The sequence below is a fragment of the Maylandia zebra genome, linkage group LG1 (assembly GCF_041146795.1).
Source record: "Maylandia zebra isolate NMK-2024a linkage group LG1, Mzebra_GT3a, whole genome shotgun sequence".
In the NCBI taxonomy this organism is placed as follows: Eukaryota; Metazoa; Chordata; class Actinopteri; order Cichliformes; family Cichlidae; genus Maylandia; species Maylandia zebra.
Window position 1 is genome coordinate 35,716,219 of NC_135167.1, and position 12,307 is coordinate 35,728,525.

The window sequence follows — 12,307 nt, forward strand, 5'->3', positions numbered from 1 at the left end:
CTCTTCTCCAGGTGTGACAGGGCAGTATGTAGTGTCAGGGCTATGGCATCAACAGTGGACCTGTTGTGGCGGTATGCGAACTGTAGAGGGTCCAGTGAGTCGGGTAGTGCAGAGCAGATGAAGTCCCTGACCAGCTTCTCGAAGCATTTGCTTACGATGGGGGTCAGCGCTACAGGTCGCCAGTCGTTCAATGAGGAGATGGTGGAGGATTTGGGTACAGGGACGATGGTGGCCATTTTGAAGCAGGCTGGGACTACAGACAGAGTGAGGGAAAGGTTGAAGATGTGCGTGAACACTCCAGCCAGCTGAGCCGCGCATGACTTGAGGACGCGGCCGGGAATCCCGTCCGGACCAGTAGCTTTGCGTGCGTTCACCTTCCTGAAGCACCTCCGCACATCCTCCTCAGACACAGTGTGCGCACTTCCCGGGGTATATCCAACAATTGTTTGAATATTCGGACTTGCATTGTCCTTGTACAATGGATGCCAAAGAAATAATGTATTTGTTGTCACAAAAAAAGGTAGAGCAGGAACTTCGAAACAAGTTTTGTTTTGTTTTTGTTTGTTTTGTTTTTAAGGTGGGGGAATATCTAGCATTAAAAAAGTAATTCAGGCTGATAGTTTTGTGTGGAAACATGCTTATGTAAATAAACGACAATTATTTATATTTGAAAAGTTTATTCGCGTTATTTTTCCTACATTTAGTTGATTCTTTGATTCTTTTTGATGCTATTAAATGAAAATAAATCGCTATAAACTAGAGCTGGAGATCATGTGACGTGATCATCGTGTCGTATTGCTTACTAGAGTAAACAACAATGTAAAAACAATGGGTACACTGACGCTGTTACTAAAGGAGTACAGTAAAGCTTTATTTATTTATTTTTCAAGTGACCGGAAGTTGTGTGTTTATTTCGGTAAATAAAGCTCACCGTTACCTCGCTGACCGGAAGTGATGTCGTCATGTATTAGGACTAGCTTGACAGTGCTGTGAAGATGGCGGCGTACAGTCGCGCTCAGCTGCTGCTGCTGTTGTCGTCCGTGTGCCTCTGCAGTTTCGGCTCCGTCCTCGGCTTGAAGGCTGCCAGCGGCCCGGCCGAGCTTCACAACCCGCCCGTCCTGAGACCCGCTGATCCGCCGGCGAAGGATGCACCTGCAGCCGCAGCCGCTGGGGCCTCACAGCCTCGAAGGGCGACCGGTTGGAAGCTGTCGGAAGAGGAGGCCTGCCGGGAGGACCTGACCCGCCTCTGTCCCAAGCACACCTGGACCAACAACCTGGCAGTGCTGGAGTGTCTGCAGGACCGCAAAGAGGTAGGCGCCCTCCCCACGGTAAAGTGTTCGGGTTCAGGTGAGGTGATGGGCATCTGCTGGGTGTGTCGCCCCAGTGGGTTTAGTCACCCCGGTTGTCAGCATGGCTGTGATGCAGAGGTGAACATCTGCACCTCCATCCGTGTGACGCTCCGGGCAGCCGTTTAAACACACTTTTTCTTTTAGTACGTCAAAAATCCACGATTTACCCGACATCCACACACGCATACAGAGATAGTGGCGTATTTAGTGCTTTTAAAACTCTCTCTCTCTGTGTGTGTGTGTGTGTGTGTGTGTTTTGTTTTTGTTTTGTTTTTTAACAAAAGTGAACAAAAAACGTAGTTCCTTCAAAAAACGAAACTTGAAGGTCTTCAAGTGCTAAGTGTAGATTTTATCCCAAATTGATATCTACCTGTTAGTTTTCTCTTACTTGCTTGTGGTCAGTTGATGAGACTGTGTGAAAAGCCCCTCATCCTGAAAATCTGCTCACTTTTTTATGTTTAAGTAAATTGTGTGTTTTTCAACCTAGGAATGTTCACACTTCAGCACAGAGGCTCTTGCCCTGTGGCCCCAGGAGTAAATAAAAGGTATCCCCTGTAGTAATCCACACTACTCTGTCTGTGTGGCCTTAACTGATGTTCCATGAGCACAATCAAAAATCATGTCTGCTGTTATAAATGCTTATAAACTGGTTGTGTTTAGGCTGTAGGCTGAAGAGCAACTAGCTAAATGAAACCTGATTAGTCTTTAAACAACAAATAGATTAATCTCTACCAAAAATATCAGGCTTAATCTGATTAACTGTTTAATCATTTTTTAATTTATTCCACATGACATCCCGAATGAACTTCACCCCCTTCTCGACCTCTGCACCTGGCAGGGCTGTCTCAACTGCATTCTGTAGTTTAAGGGAGAGGTTTTAATGTGCTTTGTGCTTTTACCACCCCTCTTTCCACCTCAGTGCAGTACTTATTAACCTGGTGAGGTGTGAAGTGTGTGGTGTGAGTGCAGTCATCCAGCTGTCAGGTGACTTGCCGGCTGAAGTTAAACCCCAGTTAAACATGATTCCTGTCTTGTTTCTTTGTGCCATAGTGACGAAGAATACAACCAACTTTCACACTCTGTGCCTGTTTAAAGATTGGCCGCCTACATGCACAGATTCTCTTATTTTTATCTAATTTCTTTCCATAAATAAACAAGCAAGGGACACTACTACAACTAGAGATCAAATTATTTGTTTGTTAATCAGTAACCGCTGTGGTCTTGCAGTTCTTCAGTCTCACTCTTAATGCGTCCAGTGAAGGATACCCTCACAGCCTGCTTTATTACATGACCATATGATAAACATACAGTGTTTATAATAATAATAATAATGGATTGGATTTATATAGCGCTTTTCAAGGCACCCAAAGCGCTTTACAATGCCACTATTCATTCACTCTCACATTCACACACTGGTGGAGGCAAGCTACAGGCAAGTTTACAGTCTGAATCTGATTTTTTCCCCCCAGATTGTTATCTTGCTTTCTAGGTCAGTTCACTTCTTACCTATTTAATTATTTTAAAAGTGTTTCCTCATGCAAAGTGTCCTAAGCTGCACTGCAGCTATTAGAAGTGATTGTTCAAGCAAAGTCTCCTGCCTCGTGTCATTTTTAAATTGAACATCTTTGGGTAAAACACTAAAGCACTTCTGAAGAAGTCACCCGAGCTTGTGACGTGACTATAGTACATTTCGTGATGGTTTTAGTTGAAAAATGCTTTAAATTCAACAAATAATTATACATACATACAGCGATATGTTTTTTCCTTTATATTGTAAATGTTTGCTTTTTTGTCTCTGCTTTAAAAAAGTTGGATTCAAATCTAAAGAAAAATATATCAGTTTGATTAAAAGGCTACACACACAGACACACACACCCACACCAACTTAAAACAGGGTCAGATTACTCATTAATCTCTTCCTGATAAGATCCTTTACACTAGCTCATATTTATAAAACAATCATAAAAATTTTAAAACCATATGAAGGGTTTTGGAAATACTGACTTGAACCATGTTATTTTATTTCACTTGGCTTTTTTTGTGGGGGTTTGGGATCACAAATTTAGATCTATTCCAAGATTTCACATGTATCAGATATTTTAAAAGGAACAAAAAATTCAGCGGCCCAAATTGAGACCTAAAAATTCAGCATATAAGGAATTTGTTCTGTCATTTGTATCATACTAAATTCCATTATTTTAAAAGTACAAGCAGAAGACATTTCTCTGTTATGCTAGATGTATAGATTGTGTTCACTTTTGATTTACTTTGATGTTTAAGTTATTTATTTAATTTAGTTTTATGTATAATTGTTTTTCCCAGTAGGAAATTTGGTACACAAAGCTGAGAAAAATGCAGAGTAATAAGACATTCCTGCAATAAATTCTCTCTTTTCTTCATAAAGTTTACGGTGAAATGGTTTCAAAGAGGAGCTGATTTAACTTTCTGTCATTTCAGAAAAACGCAACAGCAATTTTCCTCGTATAAAAGCACTTTGAGTGCTCAGTTAGAGTAGAAAAGGGCTAGATACTGTAAGAACCAGCCCATTTACAATAATTACCCCACACTTTGTAGTTTGGTAACATTCAGGAAAGCATGAGAGCCTCTTGTATTGCACTGAACATTTAGCTAGGTCTAGCAAAAAGGAAGGAGGCTGGTAGAGAATCTACCTTGTTATTTATATCCACACTCACTGGTCACTTCATTAAAAAACATCTTGTTAATATTGAGTTTACATCCCTTTTGCCTTCAGTGCTTCCTTAAGTCTTTGGGGAATAGATTCAGTAAGTTGTTGGAAACATTCTTCAGAGATTTTGGTCCATATTGACATGACAGCATCAGTTCCTGCAGATTTCTGCACATGAATGATCTGCATTTCCTGTTCCATCACATCCCAAAGGTCCTTAGGTGGATTAAAATCTGTTGTTCATAGAGAATGTTTGAGTCCAGTCAAAAAAGAAACCAGTTGAAGATGATTTGAGCCTTTTGGCATGCTGCATTATCCTGCTGGAAGTAACTATCATCTGATGGGCTACCATTCCATTACAGCATCACCATCACTGTTGATACAAGGAAGAATGCATCCATGTTTTCAAATTCTGACTCCACCATGAAAAATCTTGTATTAAAGACTCATCAGACCAGGAAACTTTTTCCAGTCTCCTATTTTCCAATTTTGCTGAACCCATGCAAATTATATTCAGGTTCCCTTTCTGACAAGAACTTGGTGTGGGCTTCTTCTGCAGTAGCCCATCTGCTTCCAGGATCAATGTGTTTTTTGCTCAGAGATGCTCGTCTGCATACCTTGCAATCACATTACTGTTGCCTTCCACTCAGACTAGAGCATGGCACCAACAAGCACACCACGTTCAAAGACACCTCAGTTACCTCTCTTTCTCATTCTGATCCTCAGTTTGAACTTCAGCAGGCTGTCTTGACCCTTGCTACATGCCTAAATACTTTGCGTTGCTGCCATATCATTGGCTAATTAGATATTTCCATTAGTAAGCACTTTAACAGGTCTACCAAATCAAGTGTCTGGTTAACATAAGTTGGCCAATATACAATATAGAGCAAAATAATGAAAAAAATATAATTTAATGCAATAGAAAATGACACATGTTCACTGATAGACTTAATACATTTAAAAGACATTTTGTACAGTGATAATAGATTTCCATGTCTTTTATCAACCTCAGTCATTGTCACAAATACAGCAAAAGCTTAAAGTATCACCACGTCAGTCTCATTTTGCACTGTACTCCACAGATATACACAGTTACATGGTTCTGTATAAATAGATAATGGAGGACAAAATGATGATGATAAAAGACTTAACATATAATGTGTTCATAGCCAATAAGAAATTATAATTGCTTTACATTAAAGAATATTTTAAATGAGCTATCTTGCAAACCATTTGTTACACAACCCGTACTGTCCCTGAAAAAAATTTCCCATGTGAGTTTTTTTTTAATCATCATGTTAACTTCATCTGCTCTTTCACTCACACACACCACACACACACACACACACACACACACACACACACACGAGACACCTCCTCCAGCAGCCCTGAGTGATGCCCTCTTTACAGAGATAATTACATTGCTTTGACTCTATAACAGCTGTGGCCTCCCGAAGAGGTAAATGGCTCTTATAAATCTGCCTCTTCTCTAGAGAAACACACACACACACACACACACACACACACACACACACACACACACACACACACACACACACACACACACACACACACACATATAGTGGCAGTAACAGGGGCAGCTGAGCAGCATGAGCTTTCAGTACACCCAGTTTGAGAATCTATTTGTGGTGGTGTAAGCCCTGAAATCTGACAGCTGATAGACGTCTGAGAAACAACAACACAGTTATAAAGTAACAGCAAGTCACTTTGCAATAGCAGAAAGAAGCCAGGGATATTTCTAGAGCTGTGGTCATTAAGGCATTGTGACAAATAATAACTATGGGGAGATAGCGTGCCAGGATGCTGTGTAGCTATGGGTGGCATTTGCAGTCCTACAATTCTTTTTTTACTCAGTGTTTCTGCTTATACCGTAGTAACATCGTTGTCCTAAGTGCAATGTTCAGGATTTAAAGGAAACGCTGATGTAGTCACAGAGAAAGAGGCTACCGTTGGTCCCGTCAAACAAAAACAGCCCCAGGCGGGTCATTAATACAATGGACAATTAAAGCTGTTTATGTTTAAATTGATGATGAAGTATCTCTAACTCTGATAGACTGCTATTTCCTTTACATTAATTTGGATGGTTTAACAGGGCAAAAGCCTATTCGGTGGTGGAGGTGTGATGATTTAAGCTTGTGTTTTTATGCGTAGGCACCTTTCAGTTATTAAGTCGATCATGAACCCTTTTGTACACTGTAATATTCTAGAGTCAAATGTGAGGCCATCTGTATGACAGATAAAGCTTGTTCCAAACTGACAAGTTCTCATCTCTTCTTGGGGCTCCTAGTGTCAAGTTGTAAGCATTGCCTCTACAATGACACATAAAAAGATCTCTAAAAGTTTAGTTGCGTTAAGGAATTAGTGATATCTCTCGGTGTGTCCATCTCCATGAGTAGTTTCTGCTGTATAGTTATTTCAATGACTTAGTCGCAGAAAAAGCCAGGCTACTTTTAACATGTATAGAGTTGTACATGTAGAGTCTTCAGTGGAACACATCAGCCCCAATTTGTTTTATCTCTCTGCCCCTTACCAAGGCACAATTATCCTTTCCACTTCAGTTTGATCAGTCTAGTTGATTAATATGGTCTTTTTTCAAAAGCCTTTGATGTGAATGGATCAGCTCTTCATTAATTAATAACTCATAGTATGACTAGTTTTTTTTAGTTTTTTTTTTTAAATTTGGGAACCCACCAAGGGTTTGTATCCTTATTACACTGATTTCTTTGTGTCTGAAGCATTTAGTGGAAATGAGAGTTTAAAATCAAAAGAAGGCCTTTTGTCGCTGTTCCCGTGGGCGCAGCAGAGTTATCACAAAGTGCTTTCATGTCTTTTTACAGCAAAGTGATGTGGAGATGTAAGAAGAGCTTCTGCTGCTGGCTTTTGTCTGATAGTCAAGGATGTTGTGGGCGAGTCTATGAAGAGCTTCTGCTGCTTTGTTCATATTAAACTGCTGCGTTTTGGAGAAAAAAAACATTACTTTGCTCAGCGCTTTAGGGCAATGTTGGTGGTATTTTTGAACTGTTCTTTCTGAAGCTAAAGGGACAGTTCCAAAAATGCACTCTATGTATTTTCAATCTCACTCAGTTGCACTAAAATCCTACCTTCGATTTAGCCATGGAGCACGAGTCTAGGTTTTACATAGTAGGCGAGTCAGTAGGCACATTTCTTGTCTGCACTGCTTTCCTTTATTTTTGCAGAGGTTGGTTTTACAAAAATGTTTTTTCCGAGATATTAAAAAACCCCTTGTTGAACAAAAGTGTAACACCATCTAAATTGACTAAGGCAACAGAACTTCAAAAAATGAAAGGCTATAGTTTATCTAAGCCTTATGTATATTGTTCTGAAAAGTGGCTGACTGAAGTTGAAATAGGGTTGATATTATGTAAGCTAGTGTTAGCTCAACGTTTCTGCAAATCGTACTTGGCCCACCTCTTTTTGTGGCTACTAGAGCACAGATTTATTCATTTAAAATCATCTTTCAGGATAGCAACATTAAATAATTTTATATGCAGATAGAAGAATTCTACCTTGTGATAAAAGTCCTAAATTGTACAAAGTAACTTTACAAAAAGCGAAAATTTAGCTTTTAGGCCACATTACTTACTAGTAGCAAAATTTACCCGAGTTTCCAATCAGTTTGTTAATAGTTCAGTTCCATCTTTTCTTAGATGTCATGCTAACATTAAACTACATTGGGTGAAGATAATAAAAGATAATACAAATATAGCTTCGCTCCTTAAGTGTATATATTGACCAACTTAATTGACCTATACCAATTATTAGCACCCGGCTATATATTAACCAATATTATCTATTTGTTGATTTATTGGGACCAACATTTATAATGGCCAATAACTAAAAGTAAAGAAGCAATGGGAGAAACACCCGTCAACCATATTATGAGTGTTGATGTTGCATAGTTTTCTGTCAGAGGGCGCTATTCTGTATTGGAAACACGTTTACAAGTCCATGAACACAAGCATAGCTGAGCATAGTGTAAATCAGTAGTCAACAACTTTTGATAGTAAAACAAACTTTATTTTAAAAATGCATATATTAATTAAAACGGTCTTAAATTCTTAGATAACTGTGCATAAACAAATTTTAGGGAAATCTGTTTTTATGTGTCTGAATGAAAAAAGCGTTGCCCAGTATATCAGATTTTTAAATGACCAAATCTTGGTGATATAAAATCAGTCTTAACAATCGTCATATAATGAAAATTAGCAACATTTAACTGGAAACTCTGCCTATACTCACATGGCCTTAGGAAAATGGACTGCTTGCCAACAAGCTCAACAGTTTTAAAGGGTTTCAGTGTAACTAACCGTGCCTTTGCTGAGTCTTGTTGTTGGTTTATTAACCAATGCATGGTGCAGTAGGTTCAGCATATAAATATAACTAATAAAACAAAAAACCTTCCGATACCTCTAAACACACTTACTATCTTATTATATCTAGTTTGTTCAACCAGTGCACAAAGAAATACAAGCAGGTGCTGGAACTTTTTCCTTTTATCTCTGGCTATGGTGCTGCTTGAAAGTTGGAGTTTGTCAGAGTTTGTTTTTGGTTCCGATGCGTGTTTAGGTTAGGGTGTTGCCAAACTTGGAAATCTCATTGTTGCAGCATGTTGACAAAATATGGCAGTAAAAATACCAAGGTAGCCCTTAAAGCACAAATGACTATTTGTGTCTCTCTGATGGAAGCATGGATTAAACTAGAGTGTTGAAAGATGTTTAAATCTACTGAAGCGCCTTGAGGCGACTGTTGTTGTGATTTGGCGCTATATAAATAAAATTTCATTGAATTGAAGATTCACATTTCTCCCTCTTTTTGTCTTTCTGCAGGAAATTGATATTGCTCCTGACTGCAACCATGTGAGTATTTGTTTTAAAACACACAAATTCACGCAGAACTTTTTAATCAAACAGTACAAGTGTGAGACAAAGAAAGATATAACAGAGGCGTGCCTTCATACTCGGCTAATGCTGTCAGGCCAAATCAAAATTTTAACCAAGTCTGTTTGGCTTAAAGTTAACTCACCAAGAAATCAAATGTGATAATTAGCCTTTTGGATATGCAGGGTGGTACATACCTGTCCTGCTTGGACTGCTGGAATTATTTCACTGCATCTGACAGATTTTTAAGTCAAAGTTACTGTTATTTGCCCCTGCTGTTAAAGAATTTAAACCAAACATATTGAAATATGTAATTTCAAAGGTTGACAGAACATCCTAACACACACAGCTGTGATGTACCAACTGCTGAAAAGTTTACACTTAAATTTTTGGCTGAGTTTACGAACCTTTGTCACCTGAGGACTCTTTTCCATCCATGTCTCGTGATCACTGCGTTATGCCTTTAATTTATTCATAACAAATATTTGTAACATTTATGTCATCCCCAACTACTGCAGATATAATTGGTTTTAGTTTTGTCCTATTTGCTTAACTCTATACTTTTCTGTATGCTCTTTCCTCTCACTCCTAATCAGTCATGGTAGAGGTCTGCCCCTGCCTGAACCTGATTCTAGAGATCTCTTCCTGATAAATGGAAGTTCTTCCTCACCACTGTAGCCAATTGTTTTCCTTATAGGGGATCATTGTAGTTCTCTCTCTAATATTTCAGAGGTTTTACCTTACAATATAAAGTGCAATGAGATGACTGCTTGCATGAAATATATTTATATAATATTAAAATGCCTATAAAGGAGTGAACATGGTAAACGTTCTGCATGCAAGTATGTTAGTATGTTTATTGACTCAGGGCCACAACCACTACTGTAAACTGGATTATATTATCTTAGAAATATGTCTTAATATGTCCATAAATAGTAAACAAGTAGAAATGTAGAATCTAATACAATATCGGTCTAAAAAGCAGTCTGTGCATACTAATTCAATTCAGTATATTTTTTGGAGCAGTGTCACAGACCTGCATATTTTAATGCACTGTACAATCGGAGAGATTATTGGAAACATTTAGAGAATTTAAAATAAAGCAGTCTAATTATCAGCGACCGCTGACCATGATCCTCTCTTCTCTGTTTAACAAGGTCCTTTCACATTCTCTTCCCCACTCTAAATACTAGCTTTGAAGAACCCACAGCTTCCACACTGCCAGCTGATGACCGTCACTGACATCAACGCCGTCTAACTTTAAATTAGGAGTTTCTCCTCTTTTTGCGTTAAGAGCTTCCGAAAGCTCGTCTCCGTGCCTTCTGGATGATAAACCTTCAATATTCAGAGTTCAGGGCTGCTAACAGCAGGCAGTTTTATGAAACACCACAAGGCTTATGGAGCACTTGGACTGTCTTTATTACAGCATGGAAAGCACTCGCTGCAGTTGACATGTCACACGCTCACTTGTTCTATCTTATTTTCTCGGTGGACCGACTTTCAGTAGCTGTTGTTTGTGGATGCTGCAGCTGGAACCCCTCTGATAAGAAAGTGATACACAGAGTATTAGAAAACAATAAAAAGAGCACATTGGAAGGTCTTATTTCTGTCATTAAAATCCTTAAAAAATCATCAGTCTTCAGGATGGGGACTGTCTGATCGTTCAGGCGTAGTTCTCTCTGAATAAACTATTCTTTTGTAAAATCGTTCAGGGTAGATTACTTAGATTTGGACTATTTCAACATCACATTCACAAAGAAACTTTGTGAGTTTAGAAGCTGCTTTCTCAAGAGAAACTTTTAACAGTTGTGCCTCCTCCAAAAATAAAGAAGAGAAATTATCTAATTAAATGCAATGCTTTATACGACCACCACAAACTCTTTGCTACTAGTTGTAGTTAATGAGTTGGCTTTTTTTTAGTCATGTTCACTATGTTTCATTTCTAATTAACATATAAATTGGATTGTAATTGAAATCCTAACTTTTTTTTCCTCAATCAGCTTCTGTGGAACTACAAACTCAATCTAACCACAGATCCAAAGTTTGAATCTGTGGCCATGGAGATTTGTAAGAGCACCATCACTGAGGTCAGTCTGCCTTTGACTCTACAGGGAAGTTCTAGGTCTGTCCTTTGCTCTCCTCTGACCTGTCAAATGTTCTGCACCTTCAGATAAAGGAGTGTAATGAGGTGGAGCGAGGGAGGGGCTACCTGGTGTCCTGCCTGGTGGATCACCGTGTTAACATCAGTGAGTACCAGTGTAACCAGTATATCACCAAGATGACCAGCATCATCTTCAGCGACTACAGGTTGATCTGTGGCTTCATGGACAAATGCAAAGAAGATATCAACAGCCTGCGCTGCGGCAGCATCAACATAGGACACAAGGTCAGGACTGTGCAAATATATGCAGAAGTTAATAAATCATAAAATGGAGTCCATAAATCAGGAAAGGTTCATTTACAGGCTTTTCGGGTTAAACGACAAAAATAATAAGGTGGCGTAACCAGAGGAAACCCACCTCTCCAAGTGGCAAGTGCAGGCTATTTAGTGCTTATTATAATACACAAAATCTCCATTTGTATATGATGTCCTCCTACACAGTCCACAATTGGCACACAAGTACATCTTAGGCCTACAAAGGTTCTTATCAATATTACATATTATATTGTAATCATGTTGCCTAGTAACCCCCAGGAAACGGGCTAAACTAACCCTAAGATTTTTAGCATTTATGCACTTGCAACACTTGTTACTGTTATTTTCAAACATATAAATAGTGTCGAGTCTTGTACTGTACCCACGTTACATTGTGTCCTGTTAAGTTCCATTTGGTAAAATATAGTTGGAAGTTTTTGCAAATCCCATTAATTTCTTTCTCGTTATATGGAAGAGAAAGTCAACCCACTCTTTGGTCTGCAAGAATTTTGTAAGCCAGCTGGAATCAAACCAGCAACCGTTTGCTTGCCAATGGAATGTGTAAACCACTACATTATGACACCATGCCTATAGATCATCAGCATATTCAGAGTGTCATTGCCCTCTCTCTGAATCCCTGATGTCTCTTTACAGGACATTCACTCCCAGGGTGAAGTGATCGCTTGTCTCGAGAAGGCGTTAGTGAGGGAGGTGGAGCAACAGGATCGTGCTCATCCAATCAAAGAGGAGTGTCAGAAAGCGATCCTGCGGGTGGCGGAACTTTCCTCAGATGACTTTCACCTCGACAGACACCTTTACTTCTCCTGCCGAGACGACCGCGAGAGGTTCTGCCAGAACGTAAGGAGGCTCTACCTACCGCTGCTTGCATGATTTTCATGCTTCCGGTGATCAGACGCAAACAGTTAATGCATTCAGA

The 12,307-nt window shown here is 39.2% G+C and overlaps 1 protein-coding gene across 1 annotated transcript in view; it reads left to right on the forward strand.

Annotated features, from left to right (window-relative positions):
- Positions 1-956: 956 nt before the first annotated feature.
- LOC101472041 (Golgi apparatus protein 1) overlaps positions 957-12,307 on the forward strand; it is a 28,350-nt gene continuing 16,999 nt past the window's right edge. Inside the window, exons 1-5 of the mRNA XM_004573303.4 lie at positions 957-1,310; positions 8,904-8,933; positions 10,955-11,041; positions 11,125-11,340; positions 12,025-12,228. Coding sequence (XP_004573360.1) covers positions 996-1,310; positions 8,904-8,933; positions 10,955-11,041; positions 11,125-11,340; positions 12,025-12,228 — 852 coding nt within the window. The 5' untranslated portion in view covers positions 957-995. The remainder of the gene's footprint in view (positions 1,311-8,903; positions 8,934-10,954; positions 11,042-11,124; positions 11,341-12,024; positions 12,229-12,307) is intronic.